This window comes from Pollicipes pollicipes, unplaced genomic scaffold, assembly GCF_011947565.3.
Source record: "Pollicipes pollicipes isolate AB1234 unplaced genomic scaffold, Ppol_2.1 Scaffold_3087;HRSCAF=3621_pilon_pilon_pilon, whole genome shotgun sequence".
Lineage (NCBI taxonomy): Eukaryota > Metazoa > Arthropoda > Thecostraca > Pollicipedomorpha > Pollicipedidae > Pollicipes > Pollicipes pollicipes.
This window is the reverse complement of record NW_023596225.1, coordinates 6,257,490-6,284,563: the sequence shown is the minus strand read 5'-3', so window position 1 is coordinate 6,284,563 and position 27,074 is coordinate 6,257,490. Positions and strand designations below refer to the sequence as shown.

The following is a 27,074-nucleotide window of genomic DNA, read 5'->3' as shown; positions in this document are numbered from 1 at the left end:
CCTTATTTGGCACATATTTCGGAACTTACACAAAATGAATTTCAGGTTCCAATGTGGTTCAAGACGATGATATTACGCGTAGTCCAGCCATTAAAGGTCAGAAGTTTATATCAGACATGACCATAATTGAGCTGACAAAATACGTGAGCTGTGTGCATCGTGAACATCCAAGGAATGTTTCATTACGAATGGATGGGAACAAATAAATGTGATGAAGCCCAAACATGGTTTGCAATCGAGACCACATATTCAGTCAAGTTGCGAACTTGTTGACTCCGCAATATTAACTACTGCAAACGTTTTTTAAAGATAAATATGGCCAATGTAATGAAGAAAGCCAAATTAGCCCGGGTGATATTTTGCAGCTTTAACCATTTTTCATAATTCAAGATGGCGTCCTCCGCTACCTTAACGGCTAATATATTTTCTGCTTTTGATCTGGATGTCACAGACGGTCGAATAATATCTCTTCATGGGGTTATCATGGGTGGTGACTCAGTTTGTTTCTGGGCATATTTTTGGGTTACGAGGTCTTAAGGTCCACGCCAGTCCTCCTCCGACCTCCGACCTCCGAGTGTCGTGACAATTTAAGAGACCTTGAGCGCACCACTACCAGCCAGCACCTGTCACGTTCCCCTGCTACCTTTCATAATCATCACTATGTACACCTAGCTCCCCTCCGTTGTCTTCGATATCCATCTGCTTGCTGGTGCAACGGCTATAGCATGTGATTTATCCCCCACACTCGCAGTAGTTTGCATGCCACCCGACTGCGCTATGGCTGCAGAAATGGGCTCCCTGCCACAGACCTCCCACCGCCCCCCCCCCCAAAAAAAAAACCGGTGTCACACGACATTCTCAAACGTTAGGAGACAAAATCTTGAAACGGTGGTGGCCGCCATATTGCAATCTGAGAAATGCTCAAATTTGCACAAGTGCCGCGAGCTGATTTGGATATCCTAACTTCCTACCTACATAGGGCATGTTTCCATGAAAAAAGATCAAGGCAGTCGACATCACATGGCCTCATATAGCAAGTATAGAGGTGTCAACTTGACTCTTTTTTCAAACACAGTTCTAACTGCCAAAGTCCATACATGGGGATGTAACACTACCCATATCATGGCTCCATCACACTCGGCCAATTCTGCCCCAACCGTCGCGTCGCACGGACGTGTCGACAGGTGATAACGGCTGATATCCCGAGGCACCAACCATGGAGACGCCCAGGTGCTATTTACGGGCATTGTTCCGGTGCCCATCGTCACCCGTGTCATTCCAGTACACATAATTGGCGGGCTGGTTCCGTTCGGAAGGGCTTCCAACAGACGGTTACACATTATTTCTACCAGACTTCAGTGCGCCAGTTGCTAACTACCACTGAATTGTACAGCTTTAAGTACAGCTTCGAAATTTTGCCGTTCAAATCAGACCGCTGTCTTGTTCCCGATCGGGATTGCCGCATTCAGGCCAGACCGCTGCCTTGTCCCTGTTCGAGATTGTCGCATTCAGGTCGGACGGCTGCCCTGAATGCACCACATCTCCACCGGCCGCTGGAGGCGACCGCTACTCAGAAGGCCGTATATCATTTGAGGAAGGCAAACGATCACCATCACCCAAATGACAGTGTTGCATTTGTAACCGGGTGACTACTTTAGCGGGAGATGCCACTCCATATCGTTGGGCTTTGGGTTTAGGCCGCAGAAATACGATTCGTTGATTGCCAGGAGAATCTATGCGCTCTGTGAAAACCCAACTCTTCCCCTCCCCCTCTCCCCTACCTGGCAAATGAACGGTGGAGAGAAAAACACGACTAAAGGACGAGGAAATAGACCAGCATGCTCTTAAGCAGTACACTGCATAGTCCGAAATTTTGGGTAGGTGTTCAACACGCTTAGTAAAACACAGAGAGGGAAGGTTCTGGAGCACATTCAACAACTATCACAGTCACAACACCTCCGAACTATTCCCAACATTGATGCGCCATGTCTACAACTGAGAACCACGCGAAAAATGGGAAAATTATTGGTTCTCAATCGCATGACTTCTTCAGACAATGAGGATTTCTAACACAGCAAAATTTGGGGAGGGCAAACAAAACACCGTCGTCTTAACATTTATAGTTAACCACTGACCGTGTCGGGGTAAACGACTCGCAAAGCGCGCCAGGGAATCACGAAGCAGGAGACAGTTACAAATAAGTTTTAGGCGGAAGGTTTACGTCTCAGGGAGCAGTTTTGGACCTTCATGGAATTCCCGGCAAAGAGAGCATGCCGATTTCAACAGATGGGTAGATTACAGAGGACAGATTCATGTGTGTTGTGCTCAGTTCATACGATTGTCCATGTATGTGGGGTCATCGGGTTACTGCACCATTGCACCACACTACAAATGCCGCGACGCAATGACACTAGAGACCACTGTTATATGCTCTTCTGATAGGTTTTCGGGCTACCGTGTTTTAAACAGAGGTGTCGCCCTCAGGAAGCTCTTGTCCAAGGTCGAATCCAAAGTCCAACAATGGACCAGCTATCCATCTAGTGTCAAAAAATCAGGTTGTTCAAAACTTCCTAATTTTTGTGTTAACTGCCTTCTGTCTTCAACCAATGACTACTCACGTCGCCACATTCTCTCACTCGAATCGCATGAAAAGAAATAAAATAATCCCGGGTAACTTATGCGTATCTACGTTAAATAAACTGAGAACGATGTAATTTTGCGACATGACTAAATGGCATCGGCAGTCCACAAAAAACCAAAGGAATGCCCTTAACTAGAGGGGCGATAGAAAATCATCGCCCATCTATGATTAATTTTTAGTAATTTAAGTATTGCAAAGCTTCGAAGCAATGTCAATGCCCTCATGCTCGTGATGACCTGTTGGTTAAGTGCCAGTTTTCTTTCACTCAACGCATCAAGAACATTTACGTAGCATTATACTACCCTTTCTTCGCATTTCCAACTAAATGTACAAATTAACGATTCACCCATTAAAGAGAAAAAAAATCAAATACCTTGGTGTGCTCATTGCCATATCTCTTAAATTTACGCCTCACGTTAATTTTGCTGCATGCGTATCAAGCACAGATATTGAAACAACTAGTAGGATTAGGTACTTCATTGATAAAACAAAGTCACATCTCTATAAAACTTTAATTTTTCTCTAATTGGAGTATTGCTGCTTGATTCGGGGTGTTAACAACGTTTTTCAACTAGATGGGTTAGTAATTTTGCAAAAAAGGCTGTGCGTCTTACAGAAAACGTGTATCCTACATAAACCTCAGAGCCCATCTTTAACACGCGCTCGGGTGGGGGGGGGTTAAACTGCCCCCCCCCCCCCGGAGGTTTTACCAGAATGGTTTCCGAATAGTGCGGCGTAGCCGCGCCAAATTTTGCGTAGCTGTAGACAATTGAATAGCGAATCGTTTGGCATACAAAATTTACATGTACCTAAAAGGGTCGCTGACCTATGGCAGGTCAAAGTCAGGCCATGGTTTCAGCGGTCAGTTTCTAGGGAATCCTTCAATCTGATCACAACGGAGTGTTAGAGGAAGCCATACATCTCTGAGATGCTTTCTTAGGCAACGAAACCATTGAATGAGGAAGTAAAATTGACCTAAGGTCAGGTATGAAGGTCACAACAAGGTCAAAACCAACCTGTTTTGTTACTCTAGGGCTTGCTGTATGGGATAGTTTCTGGTGCTCATTTCGAATTTACTGATAGCAGGAACCGCATTATACATCTTCCACGGACTAGATAGAGGTCAGAATTGGTCATTAACCTAACATGACCCAGGTCAACATGTTATTTTAGGAACATACTGCCTAGCGTAATCTTTGTCGCTTAGTCAGATGCAAAACTCAAGGCAAACTTGTATAATTTTTATCACCTTGGCCTTCAAATGGTCAAATAAGGTCACTGGCCTTCAACGAGCATGTGACCTTTCGCTTAGAAACAGTTAACTAGGTTCTGGGGCACTTTGGACACCAACCTGAAACTTGACCTTGCTTGACCTTTTTTGGCCCGAAAGTCATGACCCAGGAATTTGAAACTTTGACGTAGGTGAGTTCACATATTGTTCAACACACCCTATAAATTTGGTGTCTCTAGCTTTCTTAGTTCACAAGACCTCAGGGGGGGGGGGGTCAAATTGACCCCCACCCGAGTGAAGGGTATCTAGCCGGCCACCCGGGCGCGTGTTAAACGGTACAAGATTTTGGAACTATCGGATATCGCTTAATCCCAAATGTTAATCATGATGCGCAAATTTCTAACTTCCACCTTCATGTATCATTCGATTCAATAACCAGACTCTACGAACCAAATAAAATGCGCACGAGGGGAGTAAAAGAATTTAATCACCGATTCTCCGATACCGAAATCACTAATACCAGTCGCCGATGATCGCAATTGTAGGTTATTTACGGCATCTCGTCTTGGCCCTAAGCTGTGGAACGATATCATGATTTCATATTTCCCAAGAATAACTGATATTTCTGGATCAAAACCATCGTTAAGAACACCATTCGCAAGCATTTCTTGCACACCTATTAACGTAACCAACATATCTGAAGACATTGCAAACACTTGTACCAAATTGCATGGCGCTGGTTCCGAGAGCTTTCCCAGCAACAAGCTCCGCTTAACTGGGTGGACTCCCAGGAGATCCAGCTCCAACCCCAGCACGAAAAGGCCAGGCCATTGCCCCTCCGACTAGTGTGACTATACAATCCCTACGAACACCGTAAATGAGTGGTAGTAGCTTATTGGGTGGTTTTGTGGGCTGTCATTAGCTGATTTAGGCCGCGGTTACTTTAAGCCTTCTCATGTATTTGTCCCTGTCTATTGCATAACACGATAACCTGCCGGGTCTGCACCACCTCCTTGGCTGCTTCTTCATGTTCGTTTCCTCTTCTTAGCTAGGAGTCCCGCAACTTGATTTTTTATGCTTAACGCAGGGTTTACTGCGTCGATGGTATAGAGGGAGGGCACTACCGGTTACCTGTTCTTGGGTAACGGTATAGAACAAACTTTGAATTTCCGTACTGGACTGCGGAAATTTTTGAAATTCCGAAATCCGCCACGTCATGGCCACTGCAAGGTAAGAAGTGAGTTAGACATCTCGCCAAGTTTCCAACTTGTTCGCCCGTATACTTGAGACAATTTGCTTTTGGCTCGCAGGGAGCAAAAATTTCCACTTGAAAAACGTAGCGTTTCCTGCCAGGCCAAAGTTGCCTTACCGGCTGTTGACGTCGACAAATAAAATAGGGCAAGTAAAAACTGAGGTAGTCTCCGCTTCTGGTGACTGTGGCACACCTGTAGAAAAAGGCAATGTTTTGGGTGGATTTGTCAATAAACTGCGCCGCAGATCTCCGCAGCTTTCTTGTTCCACCCGTCTTAATTTCGACCACAGCGAGATAATTTTTAAGCCGCCTTCAGATAAGGATGGAACGGCTGCTCCCTTTGTTTGCTGGGGCACCTATGGGTGAAATGGCGGCGAGATTGCTTTGAGGGAATATTCTTCATTTGTAGACATTGAAGCAGGCATCAGACGTGATGAAATGTTCTCACTTATAACCGTTGATATACTTAAAAGTGGCAAGGACAGTTCACAACACAATATCTCCTTAAGTAAATATGCTCCTCCATACGTCATTATATGATTACGTCATTGCACCAGGCGCAACATTGATTGAGAGCTAATTGGAGGCCGTTATGTCTGGATATTGCACTCAGTGAACGCCAGACACGAACAACTCGACACTTCGACTTATTGTGGCATTGTTCGCTGCATGACTAATGCAATGACAGGAATGTTATGATCTTGTCATGTTATGAATGTCTAGGTTACCTTGAAATAGTCTCCCCGAAATAGTATGCACATCTTCGCGGCGTGTAGCTCAGGAACTAGATGAATTCACATCTTAAGAAAGGCAGTACCGTGAACTGCACTGATCGATCTGGCTATTTCAGAAAGCTATTTCAGATAAACGAAATGGCTATTTCAGTAGAGGCCCTAATATAAATGTGAAACACTCCCCTTAATTTCATTTGCCGCTTGAAAAACTGACCTCATAAAACGGAGATATGACATAAAGGTGATGAAGAAGCGCTGCACCGAGACGCTGGCCACACGGCCCGTGACGAGGCGTCATGATAATGTGGCGGCCCACCTTTTTAAGAGCCGCACTAGCATTGCTGAAAAGCTATTGGCGATACGATCAGTGGGTGCATAAACCCAAGCCCGTCAAAGTCGTGTCTGGCCGGGTTGCTGTCGCTGCAACATTCCCGGTCAGTTGGCATTCACATAGCGGGCTCACGGCCCGCATCTTTTGGCCGAATTCACCAGCGTGCTCTGCACAATGTCCAACAATGATTCACAACCATCTGAGACGAACGTGGTGGCCTCTTAAGCAGGAAGTGAGGACAAGAAAGCAACTAACGGGCGAAAGAAAACTTTTCAGGCATTCTTAATACATCAAACGTGAGAACATCATCTAAAAATGGCAATGCTATCCATTTGCTTACAAACACTCCAGCTTTGCAAGTTCCTTCAGGGCACGCCCGCGTGTTGTGTATGTGCGAACAGAAATCTGTCAAAATATGTATGAAGTCAGCAGCCCCCCGCATGTTTATTCAAGCGACTCGACCGCGACACGACCATCTCTAAAGGCCGTTGGAATCACAACATCTGGCATAAAAACAGCGACAGGACACGCTCCAAACATACGTCATAACCAACATCATGACGACGTACGTAATTATAATGATACGGTGCTACAAGTAAAGCACCGTAAATAAGCAGAATATATACGTCATGATGCGACTGAAACACTGGCTCTATATAGCTCCACAAACCGCCCTTTACAGGGGTTCGAAGACGCTGAGTGAGAAGGTGAGTTTGAAAGCTGAAGACAATTAGTAGCTCAGCTGGCCCGTGATGGATGTTATAGTAAACATAGCGTGCATAAAGTTGCCAGTTCATTTTACGCCTGGTTATTCTGGCACTGGCGGTAAAAAGGCGCTGTCTTCTTCTGCTGCGAATTATGGCATGTAGTGCCATACACCGTACTTCTTTATAACCCTTTTGTACCGAGCTGTGAGCGCGTTATTTAAGAACCATACAAAATAGAGCACGTTAGCTGAAACCGTGTGACTGACCACCATGGTCGTGTTTCAAGCATCAAATTCCTCACTCTTCTATTCGGCATCGGTGGGTTACACTGGCAAGGCATTACTGCGGGCGGCAATTAGTCAGTGTTTAGGGGCACACCATTTCGTCTGACGTCACATCCCTATACCCACGGTAGGTGGCACCGCGACCCCGCATGGTGCAAGGCGGATGGTCACTGAGAGTCGCGGTATACCAAACATGGTTTTTTCATCCGTGGCATGCACTGCCTGCGAGGAACACTTGAACGTGGTCAGTTCCATCTCAGTCTGAGTCCCCTCTGCTCACCTGCTCGTGCAACCGCCTCAAATAAATTGAACAGCGGGAATGGAAATCTCGCAACCACCTGCAGTTTTAAAATACTATAATTGTGTGATGAAGTACTAGATAAATGATCCTTCCGAAACATTTTCGCTGTTTTTGAGACATTCAAGTCAACACAAAAAAAAACACAAAATGCCGCCAAAAAACGGGGTGTTTTCAGCGACAAGAGGACATGTTCCACGTAGCATAGAGCCCGGGAGCCGGCCAGTCAGCAGCAAGCCCCACACACCGCCTTAGATGCTAGCAATGCTCGTATGTTTAGGCTGGGTGCAAAAATAAACGCATCAAACCCTTGCTCCTTAAAACGGGAGCATCCAACATGTCACAATCAACCTCAGTCCCAGAGAAACTGTCCCCATGGTCACACGCAATCAGCTCTAGCAAAGGAAACCCATCGAGTTTAGCGTTCAGTGCTCATTGCTCACAGCACTCGCGAACACTCATTGTGCTCGCGAGCGCTCATAGTGCTCGCGAGCGCTCGCAGTGCTCACAAGTGCTCACAATGCTCACAAGCGCAATACTCAGTGCTCAAAAGCGCTATCAGCACTCGCGAGCGCTCACAAGCGCTCAAACGCGCTCACAAGCACTCCCAGCGCCCACAGAAAGCAGTATAATCCCGTGCTCAGTCTCTATCGAGCATAGGCTACACTGATTATGCATGGATGAACCTGCCACGATCAGACACACTACTTCACAAGCGTCCCAAATCAGAAGAACACGCGAGGCTAATCCTAGTGCAACGATGGGCTGTCAGAATGAGACGCGGCTCTCCATCAAATGCAGCCGACCTAAACCAAATTCGGTTTTCTCTCAGAAAAATAGACCATCAGCGAAATGAAGCTCACAAGATTACAGGAACGACAAACAATTATGATATTGTTACTGTTCCGGTTCGCATCAAGAGCAGTCAGATGAGGGATGCGCAAAATCGAAGCTGGCATACACGTCCGTGATGATATCCCGGCCGTCGTGTGCCGTGTACAGACTTAAGTTTAAATTCAGATATCCAGAACATACGTGATGCTACATCACGCACCATGCCATTGATTGGAACGAGTGTCCAATATTTTATAGCACCCCTCTAGCTTCAAAAACCCTAGAATGTATCCGACGCCAGCCCAAATCGGTGTCTATCACAGCCCAGCACAGCGTCCAACCGGAAACGTGTGTCTGAATTCAAGGTATTTCGATTCCGTAGTCATTCAATGACAAGATTTGGATCCGCGTCCAGAGATCTGTTTTTCGTATCCGGGGTCAGGCTGTGTTCATTATAACTCATCCACAGGCGACACCGGCTTCCGCCACAGACCAGACCAGCGTCTGTCACAAACCGGGCCATCCGCCAGGCCAGTATCCGTCACATACGGGGCCAGCGTCCACCAGACCCGTGTCTGCCACAGACCGGGCCAGCGTGCGCCAGACCAGACCCGCGCCCGTCACAGACGAGACCAGCGTCCGCCACAGGCGCGCGGCGCGATCCAATTTCAGCCGGGACAGGCAACGTGACCCAATCTGCCGCCGGCGACTGCCGCCTGCGAGCCGCCCGCCACGACGCCGCTCCGCCGGGTCGATGCGGGGGCGGCGCCCCCCCCCCCCCTACACGAGAAGTTCGGCGGGGGGCACGCTCAGTCGAGCACGAGCGGCCGGTCCGCGCGACGGACGCCACCGCAGCGGCTCCTGGCGGAGGACGGAGCCATTGATCGCGGAGCCGACCGCCCGCTAGATCAGAGATCCCAACACCGGCCGCCGGATCAGACCCCAACACCGGCCGTCCGTTCGCTGGATGAGGGATCCCAACACCGTCTGTCCGTCCATCGGATCAGAGATACCAACACCAGCCGTCCGTCCGCCGGATATCCCAACACCAGCCGTCCAACCGCCGGGTATCCCAATACCAGCCGTCCGTCCGCCGGATATCCCAATACCAGCCGTCTGTCCACCGGATATTCCAACACCAGCCGTCCGCATATCCCAACACCGGTTGTCCGTCCGCTGGATCAGAGATCCCAACACAAGCTGCGCGTCCGCCGGATATCCCAACACCAGCCGTTCTTCCGCCGGATATTCCAACACCAGCCGTCCGTCCGCCGGATATCCCAACACCAGCCGTTCGCCCGCCGGATATCCCAACACCAGCCGTCCGCATATCCCAACACCAGTTGTGCGTCCACCGGATCATGGATCCCAACTTGAGACGCAACTTTCTCCACAAAACAAGTCCGTAGCTGAACCCACCATAAAACAAGTCCGCAGCTGAGCCCACCACAAAACAAGTCCGGAGCTGAGCCCCCCCCCCCCCCCTAGCTTGTGATCTAGACCGCAAAAGCCCGCTATGCTTCAAAACTGATCCGCCATTAACTCGCAAGACCTTATTTAATGCAAGATGCATTTCATAATTTCATCTTAACTTTAGACCTGTGCACTTAAGTGTGCATAAAATTGCCTTTCACCAGATTGCGCCAAATGTTTCACCCTCCTACTCCATCTCAACAGACCAAGGGTGATTTCTTCTAAGATTGCATACATTAAATGAATCCTTTGCATTAACTTTGCGCTGAGTAAAAATGTTGGATGTTTCGAGCCAAGGATGGTGTCAGTTCATTACAACGCACATACGCTCGATCAGCATTCGATTGGGTCACAATTGTAATAATGTCATATTTCTCATTGAAGAAACAGCGCCAGCCTCATATCTAGTGTGCCCTGTCCTTAGTGGATACACCATGCAACCACACGGCAGCTTTCAAAGCTACCACATGGTAGCTTTCAAATGATCCACGTTTCTCTCTTACCACCATCCGCGCTCCATCGCACAAACATCATCGCGCCGCTTGATACAGTGCGAAGGGGATATAGTGCTCTGTAGTCGTGGTCGCAAATTGCGTCTTCCTCAGACAAGGACGAACAAACTCGATGCCACTACCACCTTTTTCGGTTTCGACAACTGTCGCGCATTCGATAAGCCCGTAACTGCTGGGTTATTGAGAAGTGAGTGAAGCTAGGGTTGAAAGACTGAGTTTCCCATCCATTTCACTAATCATGGATATTGATTGCGATTTGTGAGGTATGGTCTTTGTGTGAATCAAGAAAGATTGAGTGCACCACGCTCTGACAGTAACAGCAAAGTGCGGTATGCAGCTGTATTTATATTAAGGACCCACCTGCCTGTTGCTCAGTGAAATCAAGCTATTGGTAGAAAATCAATCAGGTTTAAAAAATGCGGGCATTGTTCTTGAATTTTTAAGTGAGGTATTTGCTTTAAGCTATCCAATCCATGCAACCTGGTTTACTGATGTTTTGTCTGCCATGGGTTTTCTGTCGCTGATGTTCCTGCTGTAACAAGTAAAACACACGCCTGTTTCTTGTTTTCTTTGAGTTTGTAAGCACACCCTGGTTTTGGGTTGATTTTAAAGCTGAATGAATAGCGAAAAAAAACTAACATTATTTTGCCTGCTAAAATATTTGACCCGCAAGAGCCCGCCAAGTCTGGCCCATAATCCAGCCAAAAGCCTGCGGGTTCCTGCCCGCCGCCGTCCGTTCTTGCTTGCGGCACGCCCTAGCGACGCCCGGCAGACCGAGCACGGGCGACGGCGGGGCCCCGCCGTCCGCCCAGCGGGCGCGCCGGGCTCGGGCCGGCCGGCAAGGCACGGCTCGCCGCAGCCGGCTCCCCCGGGCCGCGGCCGGTCTGCCGCCAGACCGGAGAAATGGCGGCAGTCGAATCGCCACGACGCCGCTGAATGCACGAGCAGTCGCCAGCCAGTTAAGTTAATCTCCGCCATCGCCGTGCATCAGCGCCGGAGCGCCGGGGACCGCGCCTGCGGTGCGGGGGTGAGTTACGCCGCCCATCGGAGCTGCACGCCGTCACTGCATACAGAAGCATGCGTCGTCCGGATGCGCCCCGAGCCCGACCAGTCGTCGGCTGTGAATGATTGCGCGGCGTCACGAGCGGTATTTACATAATCTACACGGTCGCGGCGGCCGGGTCTGCGCTGCCGCGCCGGCCCGGACGGTGACCGGCCTCGGTCCGTCACGTGCGCTTCCGCCGCGTCGGTCCGCCCCGGGGCGTGGGCGGCCAGCCGGACAGACACGTACGCGGCTCGTCGGAGACGAGAGGAGTACACGGCGGACAAGCCGTTCAAACGCGGCATAGCCGGGAGCCGCAGAGATACACTGAATGGTAATAGCTGTCAAGGTTCTCAAATTGGTCTCATGACAACGCCTAACGTGTTTTATCCGCCTCTTCTTCGCTGCGTGGGTGTTGCTAATGCAATCGCCACCTTGATTACCCCGCCGTAGCTGAGGGCCTGGGCAACACCATCTGCTACTTTAAACTAGTTTGGCTGGGTTAGAAAACATCGCAGTCGGGCTTTAACCACGCCCGTCGCTGGTCTCTTTCCACCAGGCTCAAATTGATTGATCCTACCACCAGCGTTTTCGTCCGTAATGACCTGATCATGGAGTTCTCGGAGGGCCCACTGGGTCGTGAGGCACGGCGATGTTATGGCTCCTCTGAACTGATGGCCTGCGTGCAAAACTATAAGCGCGGCTCTGAAGGGCGTCGGCGCTGCATGCGGACGTCGCGCACCCTTTGGTGCTGCTCTTGGCCGCCGCCGGAAGCGGATCGTCGACAGAACGCTTTTACAGCCAGTGCAGCCAGCTGCCGTCAAACTCCGTGGGAAGTACTGAAAACGGCCCATGACAGAAACGCCTGCATGAAGTAACTCGGTCCTTTCCAAAGCCACCACAGCAATACAGCACACGTGGTATCCAGCCAGGAAGTGCCGTCGCGCTTGTGTAAAGTGCGCTGTCTTGTCCCGGGTCGTCGAGCAGCATAGTCCTCCGGCCAGTTCTCGAATGAAGTTTCCCTAACTTTGAAAAGGTCGCGAACAAGATTGAGTCGATGAGAGTTTACGAGGAACATCAGCGCCGGACCTAGACGCAGTGGCCACAAAGCAAAAGGTTAAGAGCTACCACTCTCTCTCTCTGACGCGTCATCATATTTGAGAAACCGTGGCTAGCCGCTTAAACCTCAAACTACGACGAAGAAAAAGACACTTGCGTGCCGTTCGCAAACAATTTAGTTCTGCAGATTGAATTTCAGCACATATAACGAGGTTACGAGGGGCTCGGCAGAAATTGATCGTTCAGAAGTGATCATCCGATATTCATTCGAGAACACGTTACGTCCCCGGATCCGGAACAGACGGACGGTTTATCTCTGGCATGACGTTAGAGCTGTATCGATTGGCGTTCACCATTCAATTTGAACGATCCGGAAGGGGTTCAGCAACAAGACACATTAACGCTTAACCGTACTCACTGCAACGGTGCACGCTATTTCTAAATATCATATAGCGTTGTCTCGACTTTCGGCTACTAACAGGTATGAAACATGACGAAAATGGCACAGCCACAGCTGCAAAGCTTGGCAAGTGGAACAGGACAACCACATACCAATAAACACAATTGGCGAAAACATTCGGCGGGCCCAAATCCAACGGGTGTTCGGAAGCCCCCTGTCGAGCGAGTGGCAGCGCTGACGGCCTCCCGGGGAGAGCGGCGGTGCTGAGGGCCTCCCGGGGCCAGCGGCGGTGCTGAGGGCCTCCCAGGGTTAGCGGGGCAGGTGGTCACTGACCACCTCCCGGGGCAGGTGGTCAGTCGGGCAGACACCGGGATCAGCAATCTCACTCCGCCCCGAGCTGAATCTGCGACTCGTTGCCGTGGCAGCGATCGCAGCTTAACGCTCAATTGAGGCCATTTACAATACACTAATTACGCCATTCCGTTGTGGCTGCAATCCTATCCATATCGGCATGGCCTCCCATTCGCTGTGTTGTGGGGCCCATTGTCCCGGACCTCGCCGTATTCACCCTGGGCGGCGTTTGCGGACGCGGGCGTTTTTATTTGATTTCTTCGGCTGGATGTTAAGAAATGCACGGGTGTCGGCATTTGACCTTGGTTGATCTTCGATGCCTGATCTTTTTTGTCATCGCAGGAGCAACAACTGCGCAACCCTGATTAATCATGTTTTCAGATCTTTATTGATGTATTTTCCCTCGGACAACATCAAAAGGGACACCAACTTAACATTTTCAATTTCCTTCCAGCTGGCGTGTATGCAGTCTTGTGTGAGAAGTCATCAGCATACGGCCTGCAAACTAAGCAGGTTTGTGTTCAACCTCAGCCTGGTTTTGCTTAAGATGTTTGGAAAGAACGGCAAAAGTATGATTATGAATGCAATATATGTGTTGCCAGCATAGCTCAGACTGGCTCACATGTAGACATCATCCTGGCAGATGTAACAAAACTGCTCACGTCGGGCGCAGCCGAACGCCGCCACCACCCCGCCGCGGAGCGCTCCAGCAGTGTCTCGGATTGCGTCTCCGGGCCCTATGATCCGTATGATGGCAGTTCTTGCCTTGGTACACTTGTATCCCCGCTAATGTCTCCCGCGTGTACCGCCCTCTGCACCCTGGCGGCGCTCGAACCCAACTGGAGCCGAATTCTGACTTAAAATGCCCGCAACAAAGCCAGCCCGTCTTATCCGCCATCTTACTCTTTCTTACGCGGCCGGCGCCCAGGCGATATCAGCCGTGACAAATTTCTCCGAGCTGTAGATTCACTCAAACCGAACCATTCCTGTCCCACATTCCTTTCAAATACAGCACCCGCGCACTTCCGAAACAGCATCAGCGTCGTAATCAGCGGCGCCATCTCCGCCTGATAACGCTATAGGGCCGGCGGCCGTCGTCGCGAGCCGCGCACCGCCGGCGTCGCCTGCGGGCGCTCCCTGGAGACGCGAGGCAGCGGGCGGCGCCGGCGGCTTCGGTTACCTCCCGGCCGAGCGGCGCCGAGCCGAGCGGCGCCGCGCCACGGGCCACGGCCGCCGGCCACCGCTCCGCTGAGAGCAGTGCGACAGCCTGAGTGCGGAAGTTTGTGTGTGCAGTCAGATTGTTCGCCGTGCTTCAGCCTCTAGACGGATGAGCACCCTGCCGTGATAACCGCGGCTGGGGGGAGACCCGCATGGCGCAGAAGAGAGAAGCCACGCGCAGGCGGATACAATTAGCAAGCTTTTTCACAGGAATTTCTTTTGCTCCCTTTACGATGGATGACCCTTCAAATGGCCTAGATTTGGCATTTATGCAACTGTTTAAAGCGGGGTCCCGCGCCAGAACCATCTGTCCTGAGGGCAGACGCGAGAAAAACACATTATTTATTTCGCAGGCATTTGCAGCGTCCACATTGTCATGGGAAACAGGCAGAATGTTCGAGGAGGGTCCTAGCTGTGACAAATATGTTGATAGCCCTCTCTAGCGATATCGTTTTGGGGGATTTTTGGCTGGTCCATGGTTGGAGACACATATACTTTTATCAAACACGGGTTTATACCGGCCTGCACCACATACTTGTTTAAAATAACCGTTGAATGAACAAGCGTTACAACCGCTATTGTCAACCGGCATCAATACAAGGACAGTGCGAGAGTTTCATCCCCACCCCCATCTACAAAGACAGTACTGGTGGGGCCCCAACAATCGCAAATTACGGAGATGAACCTATATCGGTTTTCACGACAGATCAATGCGCTGAAGTTTTTGAAATGTTTCTTTGAAATTCCAACATATACGGAACACTGAACCAGAATTTGGTCGTTTCCATGCACTTTCATTGACATTTCATAGCTAAGACACGCGCATCGAAGAATAAATTACTTATATAATACGAGCCACTTTATACGCATTTCTTATTTTAGCCCATGCCTTTACTTCATCCCAAGTCTAGGCGAATGCTAAGCCTGCCAATCAGTGGTGGGGATCGGTGTAGGGCGTTAGACGCTGGCTGCGCCATTATTGTTTGCATTGATGCTGTGTGGAGCAAGGCCGGCGTTCAGGATCATTAATCGTGGATCGTGTTCAGGCACATCAGCTTTGTAAGTACTGCATACCTATGAGCAGGGGCGCGGCCAGGCGACTGGAAGTTGTTTTGTCGTCTCTGCGTGAGACATGTTACCGAAAGCTTTTAAGGAGCTTTGAAAAGTTTCGGTAGGAAGAAATCTCGCATCATACCTGCCCGTAAAACATGGTCTTGCTTACAGCCAGCCGACCGTGTCCAATTTTATCAGAACGTATGTCTTCACAAACTTTTCACCAAGTACTCAAAGCCAAAAATCGCTGATAAAAGCTTTGCCGTTAGAAAAATTAAGTTTTGTTCTAGAATCCATCGCGAAAGCGGCTTATATTTAACTAAACAAGGTCCCTACATAGCATGCATTGCATGTGTCGTTGAGCGCCGTATTATCACTCGTCGAGGGCGGTACCACTTCTCGCTACGTCTCGGTAAGCCATCGCAACAAAGATGAATGGTTACCTTGGCTCATTTTTTTGTCGCACTTGTGGCCAAATCTGTGTTCTGTACCATTTGTCAGAGAGATGCCTTAAACACATCTCATAGTAACTTTTACATTCTTTCAGCAATAAACATTCCGTTAATCTTGTCGCGAGGCGTTACAGTCACCAAGGAACAGGGCTTCCGCGCCCGATATCAACCACATGTTGGCAGCGGCAAGCCCCCTTCGCAACGTGTCGTTACGAATCGGTTAGGACGTTTCAAGCCCACCAAACTCCCATACCTTGGAACGTTTTGTAGTTGACCTGTATAATCACAGATGCCCGCCATCTTGACGAGCATGGATGGGAGACTCCGCGTGCCCTCCGCCGGTCGTTTTGGTAAAAACAAGAACATATATAATTGTTGAGCAGGGACGCATACCTGCTTCAAACCGTAGGTTGGAACTATTATGCATAACGAACTTCACAAGTTGGGTAAGCCAATGAGTAATCCATATGGAATGCCAGCGGGTTGGGTTGGGTTCATATTCTGGGAAAACTACGGTTAAGGGTACGGGTAAGGTGTTCACGAAATCTTGCTTAGGTACTTAACGAAATACTACACAATGTTGATGCCTGTGCTTCGCTATAGCAAGCTCCATTCGCTTTATTATGTCAATTATAAACGTGAAAGACGAAGTTTGGGTGTAAAATTTCCTGAATTTGTTCTATAGTTTAGAATAAAGGTGCTGAAAAACACAAACGGGCGAGCAACGGGGAGGGGGGGGGGTCTTCAACTAATTTAGACTGGGTCGCGGGTGGGCACGGGCAAAGCCCCATGGGCAGCAGGCGAATATTGGGCGGAAAAAATCTTGCCCATCAAGGCCTCTACTTGGACATAAATCCATTCATAATGACGCAGGGTGAAGATTGACTGCTGTGTTAATGTGGCACGCACGCAATCTGATCGCAGCCATGCCGATTTGTGCGGTCAGCGAAAGTGCGAATATTAAAAAAAATAAATGGTATATTCAACGTCGTTAGCCACAGAATATTTCGCTGGTGAGCGGGTCCATAACACCCTCATCTATACGATACTTATCAAAGGGCTGCCAGAGCGTGCGCAATATTTTAGTTTGACACAGACCAGGCAGTAAGTTAGCAGGGAGCCAGGGAGTATGCCAGCATTTTGGCTATGCATTGCAGTGCATATTTAAGACCGCGATTGATGCAAAATCGTTGGACAATGCGGCTGCTGGAGGCCTGTCGGCCCGATATACGCCGATATTCAAACATCTGTTCTGTGATTGGCCGCCCAACGACGCGCTGGCGGCGGAAATATTTGAAGCAATGTAATGCCGTGCAAAACTCGGAACGGATCTTTAGACGTGCCGTTTTTCATAAAAAGCATGCTAATGTACACCCTGGGAGGGCCAGTTGCGCTTTGTTGTATGTGCGGCGTTGGCTAGCCTCGCGCGCTCACTGCAGGTGGTTTTAGTGATATCTCAGGCAGGAGGCATATCCATTTAAACAGGATTTAATGCGCAATTCCCGGTTTGACATGCTTCATGGCATGCAGGGTGCTGAGCAGCGAAGCTTGAGTCCATTTCACCAACGCTGTAAATTCACCATTAGACGAATCTTCATTTCTCATCATCGCTCGCTCGCATCGCTCTCATCATCGCTCATCACATTTCTGCTCCATGGGTAAACCCGAATACATGGGGGGGGGGGGGGGGGGGCGCAGGAAGCGGTTTAGTTTAATAAGGTAACAAAACGCTGGCGAGTCCTTATGCCATTCCAGAATATAATAACTGCTACCGTACGAATCTCAAGAGCGCCTCAGCCACAGCCAATAACATTTCAACGTTAAAGGCTCGTGCTGGACGTTAAACAAAAAACATCAGTCCGACATCCGCTTCGGTTCCTTTGGTTTGTTCCACTGGTAAATTCAATCAACGTCTCTGTTAATTGGACCATATCTAGAGGCAGTTGCAGTAGGCACAGCATAAGTCGCAGTATTGTCGGCTGCTGGTGCACCATTTGTACGATTGCCGAAAAACCCTGGATTAGGTAACAACCGCGATGGTAAGACAAGCATGTTCGAGGTAGGTTACCGCATAAATGCTAAATATTGTTTTTTTGGACATTAAGTGGGCTCCCTGCGCATCGCAGCCGACGTGCGGGTCAGCAGCATACACACCGAAGTGTCCCTGTGACTGGGCATAACATCGACGGCTTTTCTACGGTTAATGGCCAAACATCTGTTATTTGCTCCGGCATGGATGTTTCAACACGGCTAGATCTGAGCCCACACCTGAGGTCGCGTCGGACGTCACAAGCCCCATGCCCGACACGACGCTGCATATGACGACGCGTGTGACGTCACGCTCGCCGTGCTGGGTGTAACGCCACGCATGTACTCACGCCTGAGGCCACGGGTGACGTCACACTCGCGGTGCTGGATGAGGAGCAGCTTCAGCTTGGCCACCTCCGCTCTGAGTTCGCCGTTTTCGCGGCGTAGCTGGCGCACGCTGAGCGAGAGCGACTCCATCGAGCTGGCCATCTGCTGCTGGTCGCGCTTCTTCCGCGCCCGCCACCGGTTGGCCGCCGCCCTGGGGCACGGCCGGGGTTACAGAGGTCAGGTCTAAGCAGACGTGGCGCCGGGGGCACCGCCAAGGTCACAGGGTCAAGGTCGAGACGGCCGCCCCGCCGGGTCAGACCATTCCGCGTTCAGTGGAAGCCCTGCGGTGTGGGCCGAGGTCACAGAGGTCCAGAGCGGGGGGCGGGGCGGGGAGGGAGGGGTCACCCGACGGGTGCGGCACGCTGCAGCTGACAGCGGCCACGGCGTGAGCGGTCAATGGTGGGGCGCCCGGTCACGCCCGGGCAGTCACACATCGGACGAGTCAGTCGCAGGGCGTTTGTGGGAGAACTCAAGTCGTTTGGCCATGGCCCCGGTAAGAAAGCTGCAGTATATTACGGCCCCGACTATGTGACAACTAAAAAGGTTGAGCGATCGATTTCAGTGTTTACGACAGCGATATGCTCCATAAATCACAGCAAAATGAAGTTCTTAGAAATTTTCTTCAAACTAACGAGCTAACGTATCACTTTGAATTCGAATCCGCGCTATTCATGTCTTAACTAGAAGCCTGGAAAACTTCGTTACGCGCAAATTGCATACATAATTGGGTAATGTGAAGCAAATTCTATAAAGCCCAGCGCCGACAGCATAAAATGGCGTACTGTCCACGCCCAAAGCGGAATGAACGTGCCACCGGGCCGGTGCCGTGCGACGCTGCTGGCTGCGGCAGCGGCGCCCGGTCCAGCGGCGGCCGAGCTGCAGCGCGAGCGCCGAGCCGAGCCGCCGCCCGGCCGCTGGCTCGGACTCGGGCTAATCAGGGACCTCACCGGCTCGCCGCACACCGCGCGCAAACAAGGTCGGCAGGGCGGCGGCCGGGGCCGTGGGCGGCGGCCGCCCCCGGGGCAGCGGCGGCGGCCGCAGCACACGGCATCGATCGGCGGCCAAAGTGCGGCGCGCCGCGGGGAGATAGCGCCGCAGACGGGCGGGGTCACGGGGAGCGATCATCAGAGCCGGCGGCGGCGGCGGCGGCGGCGGCGGCCGACAGTGACGGGCTCCGCTCCGGCGCCGCAATCGCCGGCCCGTCCGGCCGCGATCGGCCACGCTCCGCGACCTAGGAGGTGCAAAAGCATGAAGGTCACTCAGCGCGACGCGAAGAAGTGGCTTTCGACAAAACTGGCGTGGGAACGCTGTCACTAGCGTGCCGTTTTGACAAAAATCGATACAAGCTGACATGGAATGCGCAAGGGTCTACGATGTAATGGTTGGGGCTCAGGGGCGCGGGTCTTTAAATGTCTTCAGACGATACACAGCATTTGATGTGAACTGCATCAGCGGCTGGCCCACAACGTTTCAGTCGTCGGGGTTCGACCAAACGAGCTCTTAAATCCGGGTGGTGCCAAAATTATTTGCTGACTTGAAACCCGAAAGCGAAATAATGTATTCAAGCGGGCACAATGAATTGTCATTATTTCCCTTGACAGCTGTCAACATGCGTCATGATGTTATCATTCAGATAGCAAACTAGACCGACTATGTGCCAAGTTGTAATACTCGATCAGCGGAAAAATAGAGCGATTTATTCTTCACAAACCAAGGCCAGTCACAGAACACAAACGTGAAATGTGTCCCGACCTCGGTCACCATTCCATACTGCTGCCAATGGTGTCAGCCGGACCTTGAAGCCAAAGAGCTTGTTCGGTTATCTACATCCTCAAGGGCCGTCAAAAATACCTGCTAGCGGCACGCGGTAGCATCTCTTTGAAATTTAGCATCGATCCCCGAGCCACCTCCCCTCATATCCTTGCTGCGGAGCGATACCTTTCTTTCGGGTCGAGAGGAGCGCGGTTTTCCTCCGGACTGTGTCCACACGCCCGCGTCATTCAGCAAAACAAGAATGCCACCAGTTATGTGCCAGCATCCCCGAAAGCATCCCAGATCCTAAGGCATGCTTCGAAATCAAGACAAGCGAGTTTTAAAAGATAAAACAGTTTTGGGATCCAAAACACTTCGAAAAGTTCCCAGACATTCCAGATTCTGGAAAGTCTTTAAGAAAAACTCAACAATGCGTCCTGGATAACACATCATCCGACAAGACACGAAAATGTGCCGTGGATTCTGTAAGATCCCAGATCCAGGACCGGGCGAGCAATTTTTGAGGGCTAAGTGCCGTTGCAAAGTTTTGGCTCGGCACATTCAATGGCCTCATACCACGGACTTTTGCCAGGCTCTGGGTGAACTATCACTGTCTTAGGTAGACCAACAAACTTAACAGCCTATGATATGAATATATATATATATATATATATATATATATATATATATATATTTTAAGCAACACGTATGCTTTCGTCAGTGAGCTCAAAACGTAGACGTAAAACAACGTTTCTCGCAACGTTATTCTGGTGACGACTCTAACAACCGTAAACCACTGCGGTTATCGGTGTCCTGGATTACAATGCAGATCTTAACAGACCAGTCACATTTTCAGGTACATTGTTTGCAGATTGGTGCACAAATGTTGCCTTAGCGGATCTCGGCCCGTCAGATTTTCATAAAATATTAACTTTCCAACGCCCTGATGAAAGCTACTGGTATCGGCTACCCGGCGCATCTCGCTCTACTAGCTTAGCTTTTGACATCATCTACCTGACAGCTGATAGCTGCCGCTTCTGTTACCGCCCGCGCCGCGCCAGGCATCTCACCGGCCGCTCTTGGTTACTGCCACGCTCGCCTCGCGCTGCACCAAGCGTCTCACTGGCCGCTTTTGTTACCGTCCCGGCCGCCCCGCCCCGCATCAAGCGTTTCACCGGCCGCACTTGTTGCCACCCCGCCCGTCCCGCGCCGTGCCAGGCGTCTCACCGGCCGCCCTTGTTACCACCCCGCCCGTCCCGCGCCGCGCCAGGCGTCTCACCGGCCGCCCTTGTTACCACCCCGCCCGTCCCGCGCCGCGCCAGGAGTCTCACCGGCCGCCCTTGTTACCACCCCGCCCGTCCCGCGCCGCGCCAGGCGTCTCACTGTCCGCTTCTGTTACCACCCAGCCCGTCTCGCGCCGCGCCAGGAGTCTCACTGGCCACTTCTGTTACCACCCAGCCCGTCCCGCGCCGCGCCAGGCGTCTCACTGGCCACTTCTGTTACCACCCAGCCCGTCCTGCGCCGCGCCAGGCGTCTCACTGGCCGCTTCTGTCACCACCCAGCCCGTCTCGCGCCGCGCCAGGAGTCTCACTGGCCGCTTCTGTTACCACCCAGCCCGTCCCGCGCCACGCCAGGCGTCTCACTGGCCGCTTCTGTTACCACCCAGCCCGTCTCGCGCCGCGCCAGGAGTCTCACTGGCCGCTTCTGTTACCACCCAGCCTGTCCCGCGCCGCGCCAGGCGTCTCACCGGCCGCCCTTGTTACCACCCCGCCCGTCCCGCGCCGCGCCAGGAGTCTCATTGGCCACTTCTGTTACCACCCAGCCCGTCCCGCGCCGCGCCAGGAGTCTCACTGGCCGCTTCTGTTACCACCCAGCCCGTCCCGCGCCGCGCCAGGAGTCTCACTGGCCGCTTCCGTTACCACCCCGCCCGTCCCGCGCCGCGCCAGGCGTCTCACTGGCCGCTTCTGTTACCGTCCCGCCCGCCCCGTGCCGCGCCAGACGTCTCACTGGCATGCCACACATGCGGAGCTGATGGTCGATATCCAAGCCCGTCCACTGCCAAGATGTCATCAGATAACATCAGCTGTGGCTGTTCAATTTCGTTCCTTCCTCGCGCAGCATCCTCCGATGTCGGAGGCCATTTTGGCGCAACGCCCACAGCAGAAGACAACCGAGCCGTGGGCGACCACGGATAGGTGGCGCCGCGCTCTGACGGACCTCTTTCATCGCATTTCTAATCTCTAAACAAACGGTCATCGAGTGATCACTGCGCTTCCCCTCCACCGCGCTGAAAGCGAGCATTCCCACCTGCAGCCCGCGGCCCCAGTCTCTGCGCGGCCCGAGCGGCGCCGTGGAAACCCAGATGCCGGGCGACCAGCGCGGGCCGCCGGACCGGGCCTGTTCTGCCGGTGCCGCGGGTCCGACGGCCGCACTCGGCGGCGCCGACCCGGCTACGGTCCGGCCGGCCGATCGGCCGACACCCGGCTCAAGCTGGGTCGATACGCGCGCAGCCCATATCTATATGAGGGCGGCCGCCCGGGCCGGCGCCGCCGCCGCTGTCGCCGCCCGGGTCGTGATTTCGCGCCGGTCCGAAAGACCCAGGGGCGCCGCTGCTCGTCGGGGCCCGGCCGCCGCTGCCGCCGCCGCTGCCGCTGCCGCTGCCGCTGCCGCTGCCGCTGCCGCCGCCTCCGCCGCCGCCGCCGCCGCCGCCGCTGTCGCCGCTGTAGCCGCCGCCGCCCAGGTCGTGATTTCGCGCCGGTCCGAAAGAGCCGGGGGTGCCGCCGCTGTCGCCGCCCGGGCCGGCGCCGCCGCCGCCGCCGCCCGGGTCGTGACTTCGCGCCGGTCCGAAAGAGCCGCGGGTGGCCGCCGCTCGTCGGGGCCCGGCCGCCCGGGCCGGCGCCGCCGCCGCCCGGGTCGTGATTTCGCGGCAGTCCAAAAGAGCCGGGGGTGCCGCCGCTCGTCGGGGCCCGGCCGACCGGGCGACACGCCACGCGGCCGACCGGAACACGGCGAACACAGCCCCGGCCATATAGTGGCCAGCACAACGGCCCATCGCCGCAGGAGGCCCGGCCCGGCCAGCAGGAAGCGCGGCGCCGCACCACAGACGAGGCCCGAACGCAGAAGAAAGAGACCGCGCCAATGCGGGGCGCCGTTGCGAGTGAGCCGGCGGCGGCGGCTAATTGCGGAAGCGCTGTCGGCCGGGGACAGACAGGCTGTTTGCCTCCGCTGGCGATTAGATAGGGCCGATGCTCTCACGCCCCGGGCGCCGTCCATAGGCTGTCACTGCTCCGCCCCGTCCATAGGCTGTCACTGCACCGCCCCGCCCACAGGCTGTCACTGCACCGTCCCGTCCATAGGCTGTCACTGCAGCGCCGCCGTCAACAGGCCGTCACTGCGCCGCCGCCGTCAATAGAATGTCCAGCACCCCCCCCCCCCCCCCTCCCGTCAATAGGGTGTCACTGCACCGCCCCCGTCAATAGGATGACACTGCACCGCCCCGTCAATAGGGTGTTCCTGCACCGCCCCCATCAATAGATGTTACAGCACCGCCCCCGTCAATAGGGTGTCGCTGCACCGCCCCCGTCATAAGGGTGTCATTGCACCGCCCCTGCCAATATGATGTTACAGCACCGCCCCCCCCCCCCGTCAATGGGGTGTCACCGCACCTCTCCCCCCCCCCCCGTCAATGGGGTGTCACCGCACCTCTCCCCCCCCCCCCCCCCGTCAAAAGGGTATTACTGCACCGTTCCCGTCCACAGGGCGCCACGGCTCTCGTCAGCAGGGCGGTGTTTCTCGCCAGCCCAGCGGGGCTCTGCCGGCCATCCGATGCTCAGACTCGCCGTTCGACCCTCATGTCAACGTTTGTGAAGAGTCATACACTTGCGCAGGATCGATGTCCGTTAGTTGTTCCACATTTTCCCTCACTTCAATATATCAACATTGTTAATATTATTGGACAGTCTTGCTGCACGACACACTGGGACTTCCAGCAATTCACAGTGCTTCCAAAGAGCCGGATCGCTTCAATCATACGCTTTTCCAACACTCACGAGCTTGCTGCCAGCCTGATTGCACTAACCCAGTGCTCCGGACTGGCGCATCGTTTTCACCAGGCTTACGGAGCAAATCCGCATATGTGCAATCGCTCCCAACGCTCGACCAAGCCGTCCGGCCAACAAAGCGGCCCGGTGCGGCCGAAGCCCCCTCCCCCCTCCTCCCCTCTAATGAGGTCATGGAGCACAGACATGAGCGCGCCACATGATGCAAAGACGTTGGGAAACCAGCTATACTCGACATCGTAATTATCATCACAGATGCATAATGCATGATTCTGCGATGCTCAGCAAGGCCACGGGGGCTCCATTATTCGCATGGCAACGCACTCCAGGACGTCGCGGGTGGGCATCCGACCGTCTCCCGACGTCGCACTGTTTGTCTCCATCACATCTGCGGCGTAGATCACGACTCACCGACGGCAGGCGCACGGTCCTGTTGACGGTACTAGAACGCGGTGCTCTGCCTAGCATGTGATCGTAGTAATAAATCAGTGTACCGACCACGTCACCGCAGTACTCTCTCTCTCTCTCTCTCTCTCTCTCTCTCCTCTCTCTCTCCTCTCTCTCTCTCTCTCTCTCTCTCTCCTCTCTCTCTCTCTCTCTCTCTCTCTCTCTCTCTCTCTCTCTCTCTCTCTCTCTCTCTCTCTCTCTCTCTCTCTCCTCTCTCTCTCTCTCTCTCTCTCTCTCTCTCTCTCTCTCTCTCTCTCTCTCTCTCTCTCTCTCTCTCTCTCTCTCTCTCTCTCTCTCTCTCTCTCCTCTCTCTCTCTCTCTCTCTCTCTCTCTCTCTCTCTCTCTCTCTCTCTCTCTCTCTCTCTCTCTCTCTCTCTCTCTCTCTCTCTCTCTCTCTCGCTCTCTCTCTCTCTCTCTCCTCTCTCTCTCTCTCTCTCTCTCTCTCTCTCTCTCTCTCTCTCTCTCTCTCTCTCTCTCTCTCTCTCTCTCTCCCTCTCTCTCTCTCTCTCTCTCCCCCCTCTCTCTCTCTCTCTCTCTCCCCCTCCCCCTTTCCTTGTCATGCACCAGAGGTCCCGCTGGTGCGAGCGTCTACCGAGAACACTTCTCTCCGCTCCTAGGCAGTACGAGCGGAGAGGTTTTCTCGGAAATTCCTCGGCAATCGGAAAGAGGCCACGGGGAATCTCTCCTTGACGCGACAACTGTGGCAGGTTCGCAACCGGTGTACGACCTCCAGCTGTCCAAAAGTCTGTACCACTCCGGTTGCGCCCGCAGACGGGCTGGCGGGCTCTCACCTGTTCCGCTCGCGCCGCAGAGTATCCTCGGTGGGGCGGCGGCCTGACCCAGCGCTGGGTGAGCGGGCTCTCACCTGTTCCGCGCGCGCCGCAGACTATCCTCGGTGGGGGCGGCGGCCTGACCCAGCGCCGGGTGAGCGAGCTCTTACCTGTTCCGCTCGCGCCGCAGACTATCCTCGGTGGGAGTAGCGGCCTGGCCCAGTGCCGGGTGGGCGCCGACCGGCGGCGAGCGCTCGGCGGCCGCGCCCGCCGCTGCCGGCTTCTCCTGGCGCTGCAGAGTCTGTTTCAGCCGCTGAAGACGGGTGACAAGGCCGTCAGACCGGCGGCAGCTAAGGCGTCCGCCCACCACGCGGCTTCAGCGGCTACGAACACACTACACATGGCGGTTTGGTTCCATCGTTGCGGGTCCTACCGACAACACAAAGAGGCCAGTCTGACGGCGTTGGCAGCCGCACGGCATTATAGCTCGATGGATTGCTGCCCATAAATCCCGACCGCGAGTACTCATGACCCATGACTCCGCGGTCATGACCCTGACTCATGACCGGAACATTCCCAATAGAATAGGTTAACACAAGGCGCAGCTTGCCTTCCAATAGAAAAGGTAAACGCGTGGCGCAGCTTGCCTTCCAATAGAATAGGTAAACGCGTGGCGCAGCTTGCCTTCCAATAGAATAGGTAAACACAGGGTGCAGCTTGCCTTCCAATAGAATAGGTAAACACAAGGCGCAGCCTGCCTTCCAATAAAATAGGCAAACGCGTGGCGCAGCTTGCCTTCATTTGCTACGCTGAAATGAATGATGCAGTAAAATGTCCTCAGCGGCCCTTGACAAACTCGAATCCACAAAAGTTGAAGGGAATGTTCCACATTAGAAGATATTGAGGCAAGCGTTAGATGTAACGGAGAACATCGCTTCTAATTGACATCCTTTAAATGCAAAAGACTGCTCTAAAGCACGAAATTGCACCTACAGGCACCTCTGTGCTTCAATATACCATCGTTTGATTACGCTATGAGCCGTTTTTATGACGTCAAAGTCCTTGACCAAGTTGTCAGATCAGAACTGCCCTTGTAGTGAACGGTGTGACTCATTTGTGGTACTTCTACACGCCGAAAGGTGGCGTTGTCGGTTTACACATTTACATTTAGCGTACGAGCATTAGAAGCGTGTGGTTTGGGCTTTTCTTGTGGCATGTTTGCATATATTTACCGTGATGGCATACTTCTTCCATAGTTACATTGTCGGTTCGATTACGGCACCACTTTTAAGTTATTCAACTTCCAGCCTCATATTCATATCTAGAAGTGGCCCAAATGTGTGTTACTTATGGCAGCATGCGATTAGTGGTCGAGACACGCACTCAGCCGCACAATCTGACTGTTGGCCAATTGCGTTCTAACCGCAAACACGAATGCTCAAACGGCCACATTGAGCTTGACCATGAGCATAATACAGCCAATGAGGTGCGGCATTCCCGTGACGTCTCTATGACGTAATACATGCCAAGGTGACGTTCCCATATGCAGCGCGAGGTAGACTGCACAAGTTTCCGCGCATCACGCTCAGAACATGAGGGTTCGAAGTCTAAAAGAGGGCATGGTTGCAGGGTGCAGGGAATGATCATGACAATTGTTATATCAGCTCAAAGCCCATACAAATGTAGAATGGTCCTTTAAGCACGGGACCGAGGAATGCGGCTTTAAAAAAATATACGACAGTGCAGGAACATTGCCCCAT

General features: G+C 52.9%; 1 protein-coding gene across 1 annotated transcript in view; it reads right to left on the bottom strand.

Moving 5' to 3' along the window:
- Positions 1–26,568, bottom strand: part of LOC119089295 (cyclic AMP-dependent transcription factor ATF-7) — a 30,308-nt gene extending 3,740 nt beyond the window's left edge. Inside the window, exons 1-3 of the mRNA XM_037211960.1 lie at positions 26,560–26,568; positions 25,485–25,627; positions 18,251–18,438 (exon numbers count right to left, since the gene is read on the bottom strand). Coding sequence (XP_037067855.1) covers positions 18,251–18,438; positions 25,485–25,627; positions 26,560–26,568 — 340 coding nt within the window. The remainder of the gene's footprint in view (positions 1–18,250; positions 18,439–25,484; positions 25,628–26,559) is intronic.
- Between the last annotated feature and the right edge of the window lie 506 nt (positions 26,569–27,074).